The 11067-nt window shown below is 38.2% G+C and overlaps 3 protein-coding genes across 4 annotated transcripts; 1 reads left to right on the top strand and 2 right to left on the bottom strand.

Annotated features, from left to right (window-relative positions):
• Window positions 1–162: 162 nt before the first annotated feature.
• Window positions 163–3819, bottom strand: LOC103995313 (uncharacterized). Its single transcript, XM_009415877.3, has 7 exons — window positions 3622–3819; window positions 3453–3514; window positions 2109–2165; window positions 1437–1484; window positions 764–820; window positions 457–519; window positions 163–350 (listed from the first exon to the last, which is right to left on the bottom strand). The coding sequence occupies exons 2-7, from the start codon at window positions 3495–3497 to the stop codon at window positions 345–347; spliced, it is 276 nt and encodes a 91-aa protein (XP_009414152.1). The 5' UTR covers window positions 3498–3514; window positions 3622–3819; the 3' UTR covers window positions 163–344.
• A 4677-nt stretch (window positions 3820–8496) lies between these two features.
• LOC103995315 (bZIP transcription factor 53) lies at window positions 8497–9782 on the top strand. Of its 2 annotated transcripts, none has more exons than XM_009415878.3 (2): window positions 8497–8554; window positions 8821–9782. In XM_009415878.3, the coding sequence occupies exon 2, from the start codon at window positions 9050–9052 to the stop codon at window positions 9482–9484; it is 435 nt and encodes a 144-aa protein (XP_009414153.2). In that variant the 5' UTR covers window positions 8497–8554; window positions 8821–9049; the 3' UTR covers window positions 9485–9782. The 2 variants fall into 2 exon arrangements, with proteins under 2 accessions (XP_009414153.2, XP_009414154.2); XM_009415879.3 differs by having other exon boundaries at window positions 8539–8554; window positions 8644–9782.
• A 238-nt stretch (window positions 9783–10020) lies between these two features.
• LOC103995488 (uncharacterized) lies at window positions 10021–10990 on the bottom strand. Its single transcript, XM_009416084.3, has one exon. The coding sequence runs from the start codon at window positions 10959–10961 to the stop codon at window positions 10167–10169; it is 795 nt and encodes a 264-aa protein (XP_009414359.2). The 5' UTR covers window positions 10962–10990; the 3' UTR covers window positions 10021–10166.
• Between the last annotated feature and the right edge of the window lie 77 nt (window positions 10991–11067).

Here is an 11067-nt window from a genome sequence, read left to right as displayed (position 1 = left end):
CAATGCAGATAATAAGCTAAAATCCTCACTGACATGATTAGTCCTGGGGATATTGCCGACTTGAAACCAAAGTTTCAGTTATAGAATGCTCCAATAACGAAAAGAACACATCTTCTTTACCACGGTGACTATATTTCTAGAATTAACAAAGGGTTGCAACCGTAGAGAAGTCCATGTTTCATATTCTCAAATAAGTGCAGAATATTTATCACCAACTCCATGACATTTCACATGAATGACTTCATGATTTTTTTGAACTTTTCAGCATATTTCCTTTTTTTTTTTTGGAGGAAGATGAAAGTTTAGCCCAACCATCCATCAAAGACTTCAATTGTACCAGCAGTTTAATCCTGCAAAACAATTAAATTATGCTTACTTAAGCTTGCTGTAAAACTAGTCATTTCAAGCTTATAATGTTGGATAGAAGAGGAACCAAGCTAAGCAATTGAAGCTTACTGCATCTTCCACACCAGATGTGCATGTTGGCCTTCGTGGTGGGAGCTGATGATGTGGAGTACGCTGCAGTGAAAATGATGGCGTCAAACTAACAGAGACATATTGAGGTCGATGAAGCAGAGTGAATCAATTTTCATGTTCTAGAGTGTATCATGCAGTGCCCTCTATCTAATTGCTACTTATGGTGAGCTAATTCTCAGCCAGACAATATTAACTTGAGAAGGAATTAAGCTAAGAAGGCAAAAGAAATCTAAGATCTCCATGCTGTGACTGTGTGCTGATACAAAAAATGATGAAATAAAGATACCTTCAGCTTGGGCTTCAGAGACTCGATAGCAGTTTTTGCTTTTGGACTAGTTCCTTGCTACAGAAAGGGAAAAAAAACAGAGTTCATGTCATACCAGTCTAGTTATATGTTTAACATTATTTCACAAAACCCAAATATAATTTGATTCATTATACCATTTTTTGGATTATTATCTTTCCACTACTATCAAGATATCAGAAAAGAGGAAACTTTATTTCGTACAGCAACAAGCGCGTTGAAATAATTCCCAATGAATTTTTGCAAAAAGGATATGACACAAGCAAAATGCTCCAAAACCATTTTAAGAAGCAAATTACCTGAAGAAATTTTGTAGAGTGATATATTACACACCTGATCATGCGAAACCTATTTTTTGCTATGATAATGGTAAATAAATACCATTTTGGTTAAGATTTTTAGGTGGTGTGGTCACTCACAGACCCGATGTGAAGGGTGAAAAGCATTTTCCATCATAATTGTACTTTTAGATATCAGTGGGAAATAATGAAGTGAAAGCATGACGCGATTGCATTGGATTGCTTATAACACCGAGTATAATCTGATTTCTTTAGACTATTTTCTGAAAAGGAAAATATTATTGCTGTATCCACTTCTCACACCCTGTATTTGGATATAATCATTTAAAGGTATCATGGAAGTTTAATAAGGTTACCTTGCCGAGGACCCAGTCCGCAGAATCAAAGTAGGCTCTTTCATGGTCCTGCAACCAACAAGAACAATACAAATTAATTATTACTTAATATGAGACATGTATTCTGGTCACCATTCAACTCTAGAGTCTTCTGGGCCATTTCTCTAGATAATTCCATATGATCATCTCCGACCAGTAATGACCATGTACATCAGTATTGGCCAAGATCTGAGACAAAATTATGGTCATAATCCATCAGAGGCAGGTTGCCCTTGATTACACTTGGCCCTTCATTGATAAAAGGCCTCCCTAAATATTTAGTCCAATACCTTCTCTAAAGAAGAATAACCTATCAATGAATCTTGAACAGGCATCTCCAATGAGATTGCTTTCTTTGTGAGCCTAATTCTAGCATGATGAGTGTTGATTCCTTAAAATATTTCTTAAAGAAACCTTAGCTTAATGATTAGGGCAAGAAATAATCAAGTACACTAGACACATGAAGAGCTTTAGATAAACATGCTAGGAGATATAATAAGAAGCTTATGCCACCGAAGCTTGTGCAATAATAATAATAATAATATCAGAAACCTATGAAAGGCTTGATCTAAGCCAGGAGTTAGATTCCTGAATCTATATGGTTTACCATGCATAAATAGCAGAAACATAATCACTCAAAAGAAACAAACTCACCTTTGAGATTAATGGTTTTTTTGGTGCAATTCCTCCATATTTTTTCTCCAAGATCACCTGAGATTAAGTAGCAAGTGATATGTAATTCAAAAGTGGATAAATAATCCAATGAGAGATGAAAGATTTAATTCAAAACAAAGAATTTCTAGCCTAAGATATGTTAATTTAAAAAATGTAAATAGTGAGCCCAAGAAAATTATTAAAAAAGCAGCTGTAGGATTTTCCCCTCTCAAGAAATGTATCACAAAGGAAGCCTTGAAACATCCTTCAATGTTTTATCAGAGGATACTTTTTGTGAAGATCTGAAATAATTGAAAGTTTTGTCTTCTTGTGTTCTTTTCATCCCAATATTATTTCCTTGACTTGAACAAAATGTCTCACCGTCCAATAAAAATAAGGAAATTGAAGATTAACCGCCTACCTTTAAACTCATCCGGACATTACAACTTGCATCTCGGATCAGCAGCACACGCCACGAAAAAAAACACAACAAAACAAAACAAAAAAGGGAAGCCATGTCCAAAGCACGACATCGAGACTCGCAAGGGATGCACGGCATGACAATTACCTAATGGCTTGTTATAGAGCTTATTTGGTAGATTGAATAATCTCTTCTCCATTTAATATACAGAAACTTACTGCTATCACTTTACGAACTAAAAGACAATAATTATTCAATGATTTAGCATGGAAAAAATGCCTTCCAAAAGTTATCAACTCTCCTATTTAGGTGGACCAAATCACATATGAAACTCTTCTATTGTGAGCTCTCATAGAGCTGATACCTGCAACTTTGGCATCGTACATGAGAATTTTCAGCAGTGATTCAGTTCACCTAAATAGCTTTAAACCGTTCACGAATAGTACAAATTTATTCCAGAGTTTGCCAGTGAGAGCTCGTATTACTTTTGTTTGTTGCCCAATTCCTCAGCTAACCCTACAAGCAAATTGCCAAAATGGAAGCTAACACTGAAACCATCAAAACTCAAAAGCAGTACCGTGTAACCTGCAACATTCTTTAAATTTTAGGTGGCTTATGAAGCAATAGACCTCAATCTCCTATTTCTTCTCCAAACTGAGTCCACCTAATTGTACACCCTCATTCTTTGTGCCTCCTCAACTTTTCCAATCCTAATTCACATTAATTTTCCTGCTATATAATAATTGCAAGGGATGCCTTAATTCAAACGTAAAAGAATCATGCCTCCAGGATGATCAACCCAAGCAAACATTCTTTCATGTCCACTGACTTGAGAAAAAATCGATCGACTTATGGATTTTAATGCTATATTTACTTGTAGAAGAAAGAAAAAAGAATGACATGACCAGGAATCACAATCATACCTCTTCACCCTGGGAAGCTCTATTCCCCTGATTGCAACCCGCCATCTCCTACCCTCCCCCCTCTACAAACACAAAGGTGAGGCATCAAACTTGATTCCAAATATCTAAACCAACATAACTCTGAGGAGCACAGAAAAGGAAGCGAGGATGAAGGAAGAGGGAGCAGCACCTTGAGACACCAGCAGAAAGAGGAAGAGAGAGAGAGAGATAGAGAGAGAGAGATGTGGCAGCACAGGGAAGGCGAGGGAACATATTATAGTAGTGTGAGGGGAAGGGAGGGAGGGAGGTTGAGTGTGGTGCGGTAAATTGGAATCCAATTAAGGGGGGCGGCATAGCGTGAGAAAGGTCGAAGGGGGAGGGGGAAGAAGAAACCCAAAGCGTGCGTGCGAGGACGTCGGATTCTGGTCCGTGTTGGCTCGTGCCAACTCTTCCCACACCCGCCAACCTCTCACGTGCCGATGATGCGAGCAGCAACTGCCCCGCCGACACTTTTGGTCTCTGCGTTTGACCCTTTCAAGATTCTTCCCCCCTTGGATTTTGTCCAAATCTTGAGAGCCCCAACCCAAGGAAATCTAAAATCCGCCGTCCATGCAGTGTATTTTTGGGGTACACAATTCATTGCAACTGGACTCAGATGGGTACCATGTCAGGCTTTTATGAGTTATATATCAGCAATAACATGCTCATATGGATTCACAACTATTAATCACACATCTTATAATTCATACATCCTTAGGATTCACTTTCTTTTCTATGTATTATGATCCACAATTATAAAAGGAGAGCACTTGAATTATCACCCCTTATGGATGGTAGAATGTCTATCTCCACAGTAGGAGATTACTAGTTTACCCTTTATTCTTTATAAGTTGTTATTCTTCAATGGATTTTTAAGACTTATATATATGTTACTATATTTTCATATGGTTTTATGTCCCTAAGATTCAAATTTTTCAGGTGATCATGATTCACATATATTAAAAAAAAAAACCTTTTTATTTAACAAGATATGCAATGTCTCATTCACTGTCTTGGATGGTAGCACATCTTTTTCCATGACTCTTCATCTTATTTTTTTTTCAAGATTTTTGAGGAAATAAGTTGACTTAAGTAAGTTTTGTATATTGATTTTGGATCTAACAAGACTTCAAAATTATAGTATATGGGATGGAGGCCAATATCCCTCTTAAAATAATAAATAAATATCTTTTAATTCTTCCATTATGGTTGACTTAAATGATAATTATATCCTACTTATATAAAGTTCAAGATGACTTATGAAGCCTTATATATGTTTGTACAAAGTGACACCAACTTAAGAACATTATTAATCTTTCCCTATCCCTGTTAGGTCTTGTATCCACTTCATGTGTAGGCTACCTTCCACACGATGCAATTACGTTGAGAGATAAATTCAATCAAATTATTTTCAAGAATGGAATAGGTTTCCATATGGACTGAAAATGAAATGTAGACAACCTTGGATATCAAATGACAGTTGGTTATGATCAAGCAAGGATTGAATGCATCATTTCATATGAAAATTTTAGTTTTGTCACTTCACATCAGATGAAAAATATCTATCAATCAATAGAAAGTGAACCAATGCAAGAAGGAGCATTTCTTAGGGAAGATGGATTTCCTTTTCTAGCGGCATGGGCAAAAGGGTCCTTCCACCTTGAAGGATCAACATTAATTGATTAAAAAAAGTCTAATTGACCATAAGCAATTAATGATTAGTTTGTTTATATAAGGAAGGAAATTAATCAAAACCATTTATTTAGATTAGCAAGTTTATCTTGTTCTACTTGTTACCCCTTGTCTTGATTATCATTCTATATAAGTTTTTTTTTTATCAAAAAACATATTACTTGATTAATCTATGACAAATAGCTCCATGCTCATCGAAATAAAAAATATCAAATAAATAAAGAGGCATTCTCACCTCCAATATAATAAAATTCTTAAAATTATTAGTATACCCTATGTTTGATTAATCAATGCAAGCTAATGTGCTTTCAGATTTTTCTCTCAAGATAAATGAGAGAATTTATATTCAATAAACAAGATATATCCTTATTCATATCTTACTTTTGTATTATTAATTTATATATTAATAATTACTTATGTATCATCCTACTCAAGTTAATTTATGTATTTTCACATTGGATGATGACCTTGCATGAGCTTAAATGTGGGATCTAGTGATTTTTTTTTTTGAAAAAATAGGATAAAATAAAATTAACCCATATTTCCCTTGGAAATTCATTAGAAGCTTCACAACACCATTAAATATCTTAGTTTAACATTCTTCGTATAAAAATATAAATGTTTTCCTATATACATAAGACTAATCAAGTAGTTAATTTTGTCAACACCAATATAATAATATTACATCCCTTAGGATAATTCATGTACATCTATCTCAGGAGTCATAGATTTCAGTTTGTAGTATATGGTAATTTCACTTTCAGAGACTGTCCTGTAACATCAAATGGTAGGAATAAGTACTCCATGAGCATTATGAGTGGAGTGAATTGGCTACACAACATGTGTTGGGAGTTGTAGGCATTTTGTGGCAGTCAATTGCTGATGGATTGATGTCTGAGATCTACTCTCTTGGCTTTCCATCACTAGTCTCTCTCAGCACTCAAAGATTGCTGCAGGCTCCACCAGTCGAGCAGTCCACTTCCAATTAATGATTTGGTGGGTGCTGTGTTTACGTGAAGGAGCTGCCTCAATCATGACCTATTGTGGAAGGGGAATTAATTGTGAGTTGCTACAGTATAGGGTAAGGTGGATGCCTTGCTTTGCATGAATCAATGGTTTAATTACTAGGTTTTATGGCTGCTAAATGATCCATGTAGGCATTTTGATGACCATATATTGCACGATTCCATCTGATGAGATGGTTAATTTATTGATTTATTAAACCTAAATGACTGATTCAAGAAAAATTAAACTTATGTTCTATCAAATTTTTGATGTAAATCTAGATTTTGAGGTGTTACAATCTTCTCCATTTAAGGGTTTATTGAAGACTTCAAGAATCAATAGTTTGATTTCTAATGTGAGCAAGTCATCAAGAATTAATTCAAATATAATTAATCTACTAATTTATGAAGCCTAAATCACTAATAAAAAATTTAATTATAAATTAATAATAATGATATAAGACTAAATTGATAGAAATACTTATAAATCAATGTTTATAAGCTACAAGTAACCATATATATATATTTGTTGCTTTGATATCATATACACAAAGCCCAAATCTATTATGTATTAGTCTTTTTAATTTTTGATATGTGACTAAACTGATAGAAATAAGTAACCAACCATCTATAAATATTAGCTGCTTTGATATTATATTTGTGGCTACAAGAATCCAACACACATAGCCCAAATCCTAAGAAAATAATAATATTAGGCATGATATGATGTGAGTCTAATAATGATGAGGACTGTGTTGGGGGAATGGGAATTTAGCTCTACTATCATAAGGCAAGTGGGTAAAGCAAGATGAGTAGTAGCAGTGATGATGTTTGGCATAGGCTTTTTGTTGGAGGATATGTTTCTTCTTCTTCTTTCTTTCTTGGATCACAAATGAAAACTCTATCCTAATCCAATCTATTAACCATCGTTAACACACTCCCTGAGGCCTACGCAACCGCACGCAGTCCCATAAGCCAAAGTCTCAACCTCCATTCAATCGTTTCTGCCACTGTCAACACTTACTTGGGGACTACGCGACTGCATGCAGCCAAGAAACACCCATGTCTGGTCTTCATACAGAAGTACTGATGATTATGATGATGAAATGCTTCCTTTCTTTTAGTGAGTGAGATGGTTTAGCCATTGTCAAAGTCTCCTTCATTCAGAATCATTCCCATCATAAGTTGGGAGTTGATCTCCGATTCCAAGAAACATGAGCGGAGTTGATCTCAGATTCAGCTCAGGAATGCGAGCTTAAATCAGCCAAAGTTTCATGCTTGCAGTTCTCTTCTTTCTTGAGGACTACAAGATTTAAACGTCACAGAGAGAAGAGAAATTGGATTGACTGAAAGCTCAGCAGGATAAGAACTGGGAAAGGTAAAAGTGAAGGTTACAGCCTGCTCTCTTTTTCATGCTTCCTAATCTTCCAAGGCCAAAACCATGGACTTGGAGGCATCTTTGCACGGCAAATCTAAGTGACATCCTTTGTGAGTGCATGCATGCGTGCTGTTCTTGAGAACATAAGAAGCTCTCAATTACCTCCACAGGATGATAAATATTTTAATTGAATTATCACAAATCCTACATACTTAAAACTTTTATGAAACTATGTAATCAATAATAAACTCTAAGATCCCCTTTCATATGAGATCAAACTTGATATGTGAAACTAAATTCAAGTGAATGATGCAAATCAATTTGAAAGAACATTGTATAAATATTAATTTAACATCGAATTGGATAGAGAGATGTAGATTCAAATTTTGAACTGGCAACCACCTTTGATACTATGATAAGTATTTTTAATTGAATTATCATACATCATAAAACTTCAAATAATTAAAAAGATCCAATTTGATTGAACTTTAACACAAAGAGATATATTTAAATTACACCTTTATACTGTAAATAATATGGTTGAATGTTATAGATATTATCGAACCTTTTTATATTGACTTATAAGGATTTTTGGATTGATGTATTGGAGATATTGAGGATGGTGAAGGCTCATTGCAATAAATCATGTTAAAGCCCAATTTAATCTTGATTTCACTTGCTCAAGACTTTGCATCTTTGTCATTTTGACATCTCAATTACTAATCTAACAACATAAGAGGCTTATAAGTTAAGCCCAAGTAATTAGAAGCAGACCAACCCGAAGTAGCCCATTTGCTACTCTCCTCCAACCACACCTACCCAAAGGGCAGCAGTAATTATATGCCCAAAACGCCCCCCACGAAGCAGTGAACAGCCGCTGAAGAAGCGACAAAGATACGCCCAAAATGCCCCTCTCTTCCTCTATAAATAGCCGAGTTTGGGTATCTCTCTGTTGTCTTTTCATTAACTGGCCGCCCTCTCTTCGGTTCAGTCGTCGCCGTCTTCTTCGGGTAAGTCTTTCTTATTTCTTCCCTTTTGTTTTTCCTTTTTTTTTTTTGTTCGATTTTGTTTAGTGGTGTTCTGCTATTTGTCTGATTAGTTCCTAGAAATCCTGCTCCCAAAATCTGATCTTTGGAGGGTTGGGTTTGGCATCGAGCTCCCCTGTTTTTGCTTTGTTCTGAGGACACTACCTTGCTTCTTGTGGGCAACATCCTTTGATGGTTGATTCTGTCAGTAGAAACTAGGGTTTCTGAGACTAGTTGTAACCCCTGCACAGATGTCGAAGTTTGCGCGCCTGATTTGGTGGAGAACCGTCATCTAGTTCTTATGAATCTCGCTATTCTGCGCATCTGCTTCCTCCACTCCTTCTCGGTGGTCTTCCTCTACTGGTTCTACGTCTTCTCATGAAGTAAAGCTCGTGGCTTGATCCATTCATTTCGAGAAAGAACCGATTTTTCCTGATTTAGTTCCAACGAAGTAATCAAACCCTTGGACAAAAGAAGACCATGTCTTCCTTGCCGGTCCGCGGATCTACGGGATGTCAAGAGTCCCCCCTGCTCGGTATCGACGAGCACAAGCGAAAACGGATGCTCTCGAACAGGGAGTCGGCAAGGAGGTCCCGGATGAGAAAGCAGCAGCGCTTCGATGATCTGATAAGCCAAGCGGCAGAGCTCAAGAACCAAAACAGCCAGATTGAGATGCAGATCAATTTGCTGACCCAGCGTTACGGTGAGGTGGAATCTGAGAACGCTGTCCTCAGGGCTCAGTTGACGGAATTGACTGAGAGATTGCAATCGCTGAACTCGGTGCTCCGCTTCTTGGAGGAATTTAGCGGGATGGCCATGGACATACCGGAGATACCTGACCAGCTCCTGAAACCATGGCAGCTTCCTCGCCCTGCGCAGCCTATCTCTGCCACAGCCGGCATGCTTCAGTTCTGAGTCAGCCTTGTGATAACTTTATGTGGTGTGTCTCTACTGGCTTGGTCTATTAGTTCAGAGCTTGCTTGCTTCCTACTGTTCATACTGTCCTGTCTTCTCTCAGTTTGTCTTTGAATCAGTGTCTTTTGGAGTTCTAGTTCAGCATGTAGTGTGATGAGTGTATGACTCTGCATCTAGTGACATTATGCTGCTAAATGTCTCTGAGTGGTTGCTTGATGTAATGACATAACTCATGTTTGGCTGAAGCTGTCATGAAAAATTATGCTTCTTCCTAGTTGCTAATTCTCTATTTTTGATATATCCTGCATTGCTATCAGCAATCATTTCTCAAAGGTTTCAACTTTTCTTGCTTGTGTGATGGTCCATTGGGTGATGACAAACTGAAAGGGAATGAATGCTTGGTTTATCCATTAGTCCAGTGGTAGCAATCTGTGGTCTTTTAAGCTGTTGTGAGTGGCATATCTTCAATGAGTTTGCCTCCAGCAATTGTTTCTTTCAATATGAACCATAGATCAAGGTTATCAATTGTTTACACATGTAAAAACATTTCTTTGATTCATTTCTTTGTTCTCTGCCGTAAACTTAGAGATGAGAAATAGAGTTCCACTACAAATTGACAATAGTAGACGACTCAATGCCATCAACGATGTCTATTAGGCATTACTACTTTACACGATATCGTTCAAACCTTGTGATCTGCAGTGAGGTGGTCTTCATCTGCCTCTCTACAGCGGCAAAACAAGAAGTTCCCTACGCACAGCAGCCCTTGCACACTTCTCACCATGCCTGTCGTCACAATGGCATGGCTCACAAACCAGCCAACGTAACCATCCAAGTCCATGTCCTTCGTCAACCCTTTCTCTACTGCAGCAAACACCATTCGGGCAATGTCGTTCTGCAGCATCGTTATCCAAAGAGTCGCGAACGCCACTGAGACCACCACTTTGTCGGAGATGTCTTCTTGGACTTCCGCCCCGAAGATGGTGTCGTCGGCCACCCGTTTGACCACCATCCTCGCCCATACCCTCATCGTCCTGTGAAGCCCCACGAAGAGGACTGCACGCTTGATCCACGTAATGCTGTGATGAACGAGCGCGTCGTCGATCGTTTCGGCTCTGGAGGCGATGGTTACCTCGGTGCCGAGGCTGAGGCAGACATGGAAGAGGCACAGGAGAGTCCATGCAACCGCGGCAGGGAGCTTGACCATGCGGCCGGTGAGCGAGTGCACGAGAGCAGCGAGACAGACGACGGAGACGAGTCCGTTAATGACTGGCAGGACGGCGCGCAGGAAGACGGTAGCGAGGACGGAAGAGGGCGGAATTGAGGGGGTGGAGGCGGCGGTGAATCTGTCGAGCGTGAGGAAGGAGGCGGGGAAGAGGAGAGAAATGGTGATGATGGATAGCGTGTGGAAGAAGTGCTTGAGAAAGCTACGGATGAACGGTTCCTCCTCTTGTCTCTCTGGTTTGCTTAAGCCCATTGCTCTCTCTCTCTCTCTCTCTCTCTCTCTCTCTCTCTCTCTCTCTGCCTCTGTAGTTGGAAGTAAGACTTTACGGATTAAATAGGAGGAAGCACAGAGGTGGAGA

Source organism: Musa acuminata, chromosome BXJ3-8 (genome assembly GCF_036884655.1).
Source record: "Musa acuminata AAA Group cultivar baxijiao chromosome BXJ3-8, Cavendish_Baxijiao_AAA, whole genome shotgun sequence".
Classification (NCBI taxonomy): Eukaryota; Viridiplantae; Streptophyta; class Magnoliopsida; order Zingiberales; family Musaceae; genus Musa; species Musa acuminata.
The sequence above is the reverse complement of the archived record's forward strand: the minus strand, read 5'-3'. Positions and strand labels throughout refer to the sequence as shown.